Genomic DNA, 8,271 nt, shown 5'->3' with positions numbered 1-8,271 from the left:
AAACACATACTGTATTTTCATCACCCCTACTAATGTTATTGTGATTTAAATTCAAGACACGTGGTTTAGGTCGATCTATTCAAAGGTTATAGGGTAGAACCGGTTTTATACATAAGATTGGCAGTAAACATGATATTGCTATAGCCTGTTTCTTTTGAAAACATATCCTGTAATAAATGTTTCCAGACCTTTTTGAAAGACTTTCATGATTTTCAACTGACAAAGGGTGGCTAAAGTAGGGGGTGTAAAAATAACAACATATCATACTTTTTGGCGAAAATTAAAGCTCACTAGTGACCGATTCGCTGGTAAAAAATGTGCATTATCATCTACCGGTACTCTGACAAACCCTTGTTTTCCTTATATGGCTATTGTTATAAATGCGCACAGAGGATCTAACCACGAGCAACTGACCAATATTTGAATGAATAGCAACGTTTACGCCAAAAACATGTTTACATTTTACTTCGAACACGTAGTTCAGGTCAATCTACGATCATTAATGGACTGCAAGATAAAAAAAAATGTTCTTACGAACAAAATACAAAGATAAGAAACAATTTAAGATGTTATGGACGTTTTTAATTTGTTAACTTATGTGACAAAAATGTTTGTATGGGCCCTGTTAATTTAAAGTGGTACATATTGTTTAGTGGAATAAAGAAGTTTGGGCATTCTCCTGTAAATGTCCAATATATCAATAATTTAAAGCATTCCCAGAAAGAGGCCAATAAGCATTCAGATGTCCAAGTCAGGGAATTGTTAGATTGAGTTACCCAAAATACAGCAGTTTTTGTGAAGTATGAACATAGAACAGGAGAAGCGTCCTTTAAATTAATTACTTCCTTCAGAAATATTTTGAAGAGAGCATAAGACAAAAACTGGCAGTGATTCATTGCATAAACTATTTTTTGTTCCGCCGTGGAGCATGAAATTCTCCATTCGTGTATGCTGTCAGGTGTGCTGCCGATAGGAACAACATGGAATCCTGATCTTAATATATCTGATATAATACCTTCAGACGACCAACCTTGTTGACGACATCTTGGTATCCACGGTAAAGCGATTGTCGGCCAGTGATAGGATCGGAAACAAGAATGCATAATCAGTTTCTAACTTATCATTATGGCAAAATGTTGAACAAGGTCAACGAGACCAGAGAGATGAAGATAAATTAAAGGTTTGTAGGAACCGTGGGTGATTATCACGGAATAATGTACTAGATATATACACGTTGTTATTGATCTCTACACAGGAGGATCTGACTATTTCTCTATTTGATGAACTCTTTAGATTAAGTCTGGTAAATCCCAGTGGTAAATCATCACACTCCATCAATATCACAGTGTGTTGTGGGATACGATAGAGACTGATCTTAGAAGGATCACACATCACCTTGTGGTCTGGAGGCCATAACATCCAATCTACATCAGAAGTTACCAGTCTGAATCCTTCACGTCTACTTCCGCTCTTCGTTCTGTCAAATCCCCTCATGATGTGCACAGGTTGTCTCATCAGCTCCAAAGTGTCAATTACTTCTCTCCTGATCCTCACTTCTGTAGGACCCCCTATTTTTCGACACAGTCCTACGTATACTGCCTCTGACAGGCGAGGTATATGATCCATTTCTATGTCTTTTTCTATGTCTATTCCGAAATTATCAGATATAATCTCATTACAGGTACTTCATTTTAAGTTTTGTAGATTTACTTACAAAAAAAAATCTAAACGAGGTATCTTACCTATTCCTGGGGTTATCAGCAAATATTTTAATCACTTGATATTCTCAATGTCCAGGATCCTGAAGCATCCTGAAGCATCTGTAGCTTAATTTAATTTTTGTTGTCGTACCAAAATGGGAAAATTATACTTTTTAAAGAAAATTAAGTTTGATAATATATCCAAGCCGCTGATCAAGAGTAAAGAACAATTGACTATTGTATAATCGAGGAATGAGGAATAGAAGTGCACCGCCACATCGTCATCACGTGACTGCTATTAATAGCGAAATGTTCATCTTCATTACTAAATAAAGAAATAGGAGTAAATAACACTATACTACTCCAAGAAATCATTTGATGAAATAATATAGTTGAATAACATCTATTATGTCTACACAAAATACAGCTAAAAACCAACTGTCCGATTGGTAAAAAAAAACTACTCTTTTGAATAAATTAAATTTCATGGGTACTAAAATGGGAAATTTATACTTTTAAAGAAAATTAATTTTTTTTTTTTTGCTAATTCATCAAAGCCGCTGAAAAAACGTAAAATATTATTAACTATTGCATAAACCCAAGAATGAAAAGAAGTACCCCACCTCATCGTTATCAGGCAACTGCTAATAATAGCAATATGTTCGCCTTCATTAATAAAAAAGAAAACAAGAATGAATAACATATCCCAGTGTTTGATAAATCATTTGAGTAAAATATATAGTTGAAGACACCTATTATGCCTAAAAATATACCGCTAGAACCCATATGTCAGATAAGGAAAAAAAAGATCTACACATTTGCACAAATCTTAACCATTTTTAAAAGTTTTATGCTTATATCATTAGAGGTATTTCTTCAAACCGTGTTTGGTATTGCCAAAATGGGGTATACATGTTAAAAGGACTGTTTTGTAAACTTTATGAAGTCAATAGTGATAAAATATATGTCTTTGATAACCTTAGGTATAATTCCTACTAATTTTAAAGAAAAAACGACATGTTATCAGTTTATCAAAATAATGGTATTATTTGGTGATATGTAATTTTCTGTTTGAATGGCATGGGCAGAAACATTGGTCAACTTTCTTTCAGTGAAAATCTTTAAAAATTCCCTTAGTTTTTAAATATCTTTGATCTTCATACATTTCAATATAATAATGGTATATTTGAATGCATAAATAAATAAAAAAAAACAGGATGATACATCTCCAAAAATAATTTGGCTGTTAAATTTGGAGATATATTATATATAAGAAGGATATGGAGATAACGAACAGTATTCAATCTACCTTAGACAGTTTGAATAAGAACTAAAATCCTTAACGTATAGGGGGAAAATACAACAATAAGTATAAAGAGTTATATATAGAATGCTATTGAAAATAAAAATATGATAGAATGAGGACACGTGAAACAGACACAGATTTGTTCGGAAATAGAAATACACCTGTTCATCTTTTGATTAAATATTTTATGTTTTTGATTAAAACGGAAGATATAAAAAGGAAATTACGACTAATCTAATAATAGAAAAAGTGCACATGCTATACGAGTATAAGCTTTTTGTTTATATATATTTTTTCTTATTTTGAACAGATTTTTTAAAGTGAAAAATTCTTTTAATCTTGTTGTAAGGACATTTTAACTCAAAAATATTAGATATGATTCATTGTCATTGTATGTAGGGCGATTGTGCTAGGTTTTAAATATAATTCGTTATATACATTAATTTAGCACTTTGTATAAAACTAATGGGGAATGAAAATTTCTTGGATATTATAAAGCGTAATTATTATTACAATAGTGTTTTCGCTTAAACAAGCTTTAATGTATTATTTAATCTTCTCTCAGCACAATGGTTTTACCACATGAGGAGAACCTTATTGTCGAAGCCCAAACGGCGATTAAATCAAAATTTTAACTGAAAATTAGCAATATTTATTTGATCATATTATGGCAGAGTTACGAGATTCAAAGACATGGAAAAAGAAGCTATGAAAAAAATGCGAGTTAGCTGTTCCAGACAACACTATTTTATCTATAAAAAAAAGAAAAAAGAAAGTAACACCCAGGATGAAATCAAGTTGCAATTATCTTTCAAATTTTCTATACACAGGTATGTTAAGTTACTACCAAATATTCTACCTGCCTATATGATATGACGTCAATATAAGCTTTATGACGTGAAGTTTAGAGATAACAATATCTTGAAATCGATATCTAAGATTGAATTGAGGTCGTAAAAATGAATCAGAATTTGCCTAGGCATAATATAAAGGGAATTTTGAGGTTTCTGGGTCTCTGTATTTATCACAGGGGTTCAATACCAAACCCGTGACGTCATAACTGTTGATCATGCAGTAGCAGAGTGAAAGTGAAACATAACGAGAATTCATGTTAACAAACACACAAGAAATCGGAGTTTAAAAGCATTTAGAATGAATATCATGTATAATTCATGTTGGTATAAAGCTGATGAATAAGGTATGCTAATATTATAGGATTAAACGTTCTTTTTGAAAAAAAATTATCGATGTGTAAACTCTTGACATTTTACTCATAAACTAAATAAAAGTGAGAAGCACTTTTATGTTAAGTTTGTGAGTAAAATGTCAAGAGTTTACACATCGATAAATTTTTCAAAAAGAACGTTTAATCCTTAAATTCCAATCTCGATTTTTTTAAAATATTTAAATTATTTCTCTTTGAGGCCTCCATACAATCCGTTATTTCTGGACGGCGTAGGAATACATTTTACCGTAAAGGAACGTAATCGAGATGAATTTCGATAGAGTTCAACTTAAATTGTCAAAACAATCGATGAATAAACTTATAACAACTAATGGAATGCTTTTTAAGTCAACAAATATCGTAATTACGAGTTTACTTCAGAATAGTTCGTCTTTGACCATGGCCATGTTGACATAAACAACAACTCTCTGACATAGCGAAACTTGCAGACAGACGACGCCTTCAATTTGCACTTGATTATTCAAATATTGAGGAACAATATAGAAAGTTAATATGAATTTGATGCTTGTAGGGCAGGGGTTTGAGATACGTTTCTTTTCCCTGTCAAAACGATACAGACTGAGCTTATTTTCTACGTATGAACGTTGAGACAGCGATTTTTAAAATTCACACTCGTGATCGGACAGTTGACAAAAACATTTTCACGGCGTCCATCAGTTAGGCAGTCTATATGTTGTCAGTTTTGTTTAATCCCTAATTAAATTTAAAGTTTCTTGAATTCATTATTTAGCCAGACCCAGAAATAACTGCTTTCATTGTTTATTCGATAATCTAGTAGTGTCATCAAGAAAGTAGTTCTGATTGAAAGAATTTATCGATGTGTAAAAATTTTCTGGAAAGTGTTCTCGTCCAATCAAAACACAGGAAATCAATATATAAAATGAAGATTGCAATTATATATCTACAATTTCTTCGTAATATAAAAGCAGGCAGGGTGTTAACTTGCCGATCAGCTTGTCCTCTGTCGTTCGTAATAAAAAAAATTGCAAAAGTTCAACACTATGCCGCACACTTTGAAACCTACTTTTTGTTTTTATCTAAAGTTCTTTTTCTATTGATTTTGGAAAATGCTGTTAGAATCGTATGGTTTACGGAAATTGATGCATTTTTTTCGATCTCATGAACAAAATGTAAAAGTTTTGGGAAGGTCCGTCCAAAAAATGTTGAATAATTATTTTCGTGAAAGGACAGTAGGATTCTAGCAGCAATTTTATGGTACATTGATCTTCTTACTTATCTTTTATTACAAATTTAAATGAATTATACCAGGATAGTGTTTACGTGGTGACATCTTGGTGAAGTGCTTCCTGTAGTATATTAAGTCCCGTTAAAGGCTAAAGAATGCATAATGATAGCAAAATTTTTATCCATGACTTTTCCGATTTATTAGTGTTACATATAACTAAAAAAAGTGTTTATTCGCAGAATTTTGATTTGTGTGCTGCCTGAACAAACCTGCGTATGAAGAAAAAAAATGGAATAGGAGTGAATAAAGGGACTCTTTGTTATGACTTAGCTGATTTTCTAGAGATTGAATTATCGCTGCACAAGTAGGGAAAATTTGCTTCAAAATTAGAAATAGGATATTTTTTATGATCCTAGCCCATATATTTCCGTTTAAAGTATAATTATATTACAAACCATGCTTTGCACACTTCCTAACTAAAATGTATTAATACTAAGTATTGAATATATTCCAAATGTCAACAGCTTGTCACTAGGACACATTTTATGAGGCGCCTTCGCGCTTCTGAAAGACATATACCCACGTTAAAATCTGTGTGATTTATACAACACCAATCCACATTAAACTTGAAAAAATATACATTCAAAATTATATGTTTCATGGAAAATACTAAAACATGTATTCCGTTATTAACATTTAACATGAGCTGTGGAAATATGTCGACTGATATATACATCTGTACACTGAAAATCTTTTTTTACATAGCTCGTTAAGTAATGCGTTTGTCCGTACTCTTTCAGACTGATATTCGTAGACCAAAGGCGTGAAAAACGTGTCTAAAAATATTTTAAAAGTGATTTTTTGCATTTCTAAAATTAAATCAAGTCTTAATATAAATGATATGAAATCTTAGATACAAGAATAACAGGGTTAGGCTGAGATTGTTTGTTCTTCCTCTAGTGATGTATTATGCATAAGAAGTTTCATTGAAAAGAAAAAAAGAAATGTAAAATCAAATCTAGGCATCTTACCATTTAATATGAGTTGTCAAAACATACACTGATATATATGTGTACTGTAAGTCTTTTTAGATCGAAAGTGTACTTATTCTAAACAGCGTCGCTTCCCGAAACTTATGGTATGGTCACAAGAATATACACATGCCAATTTAGGACATTATTCCAAGAATACATCACAACATATGCCCCCTAAAACAACACAGACAAGTGCTAAACAGCCTTTAATTTGTAATATATACAACCAGGGTAAATTCTGTATTTTCTTCCCCAGATGCCGCTACAGTCACACTTGCAATCAGTGCAGAGGAAATCATCCCAGAGTTATCTGCGCAAGGAAATAAACACCTCTATACATAAGGCATGCTACTATTTAATTTGACTCGATACATAAACATCAACAGGGTTATGAACATTCTCTATTCAACATGACTCACTACAAAAACATGAACGGGTTATGGACATTCTCTATTTAATTTGACCCGCTACAAAAACACTAACAGGGTTATGAACATTCTCATTTCTGCTCAAGGGTTTTAAACTTGGTATTAGATTGCAGTATAGCTGGGCCTTTCACACCCCCACTCCCCTTCTTTGCATTCCAAAAACTCACCACAGAATTAGGCTTACTAACAATATAAAGCAAGACGTCCTTATTTGGCAAGTTTTTCTCCGGTTTATAACGGTTTTTTCAGTGATCAAAACTCAATTGATGAGTTGGCTCACGTAGCGAGATACTCCTTTTTGACGCAGCCGTTTCAGAGCTGTAAAATTTTCACGCATTCATCAACGTGATCCATACGCCAAATATAATAGTTCTAGCAAGAAAATGCTTTTGTTGGGGATTGTATAAAGTCAAGGAGGTAAAAACTGTATAATATGTCATATTGTTATATAATTTATGTCTTCATGCTTTTAAGGAGGCTGGAGGGTCAACAAATAAATCCCAAATTAACCACCAGATTTAAATTATTTTTTTTACATACGGTATCTTTAGCTTTCAACTATCATTTGACAAAGAAAAAATTCATATATTTTAGTTTTAAAATTTGATCATTTTGTATATCTTTATATGGAGCTCTCCTTCTAAAGGAGATTGAAATAGTCTAAAAATGGCTGCCACACCCTAGCCTCGTTAAAGAAATTTGTGATTAAATATCTGTACGATATACACTTACAGCGTATGAATATATGTTCAAGCATGTTAGGCAGATTTAATCTTCCCATTAGTAGTTTATTATAATTTACCTAGAATACTCTCTACCACAAACACCTTCTGCTCTCATTAGCTGCAGCTAGTGTGCTTGAATAATCTATTTTTATAATCCAGATTTGCTGTAGGAATCTTTCAACTAATTACTCCATAACACTGACTACCGCAGCTAGTGTACTTAAATTTTAGAATTCATGTTTTAACGATAATTTGTACGGAAGCCCATTAGTGCCAACCTGTATATACAAAGAAAAACCAACATACACTTTATTTTAAACCGAACAGGGATACATATAAGATTCAATGTCTTAAGATGCCAAATAAATTGAATATAAGGTTTGGTGTCCAGATGTACATGTACAGTGTATATAAAAAGCTCAATTAACTCATGCAAGTCAACACGCAGGCCCTCCAGGCGTTTGAATAGATAATCATCGAATTTTACACTGATAGTGCAAGGGGAAGCAACATGGGTTTTCGGTTTTTATTTGGGGGAAATGGGCATTTGGGTATCACCAGTCATGGTAGCTATAACACTGTGGCATGGGTGTTAACAAAACACAAAAATCCTCTTCCACATTGACAACACGGTAGTAGTTCATGT

At 32.5% G+C, this 8,271-nt stretch overlaps 1 protein-coding gene across 1 annotated transcript in view; it reads right to left on the bottom strand.

The window, feature by feature from the left end:
- Positions 1-597: 597 nt before the first annotated feature.
- The window catches only part of LOC134248489 (uncharacterized), a 30,517-nt gene continuing 22,843 nt past the window's right edge, over positions 598-8,271 (bottom strand). Inside the window, exon 2 of the mRNA XM_062730881.1 lies at positions 598-1,634. Coding sequence (XP_062586865.1) covers positions 1,147-1,626 — 480 coding nt within the window. The 5' untranslated portion in view covers positions 1,627-1,634 and the 3' untranslated portion in view covers positions 598-1,146. The remainder of the gene's footprint in view (positions 1,635-8,271) is intronic.

This window comes from Saccostrea cucullata, unplaced genomic scaffold (genome assembly GCF_032062105.1).
Source record: "Saccostrea cucullata isolate Sc308-1 unplaced genomic scaffold, CSIRO_AGI_Scuc_v1 ctg5796, whole genome shotgun sequence".
In the NCBI taxonomy this organism is placed as follows: Eukaryota; Metazoa; Mollusca; class Bivalvia; order Ostreida; family Ostreidae; genus Saccostrea; species Saccostrea cuccullata.
The sequence above is the reverse complement of the archived record's forward strand: the minus strand, read 5'-3'. Positions and strand labels throughout refer to the sequence as shown.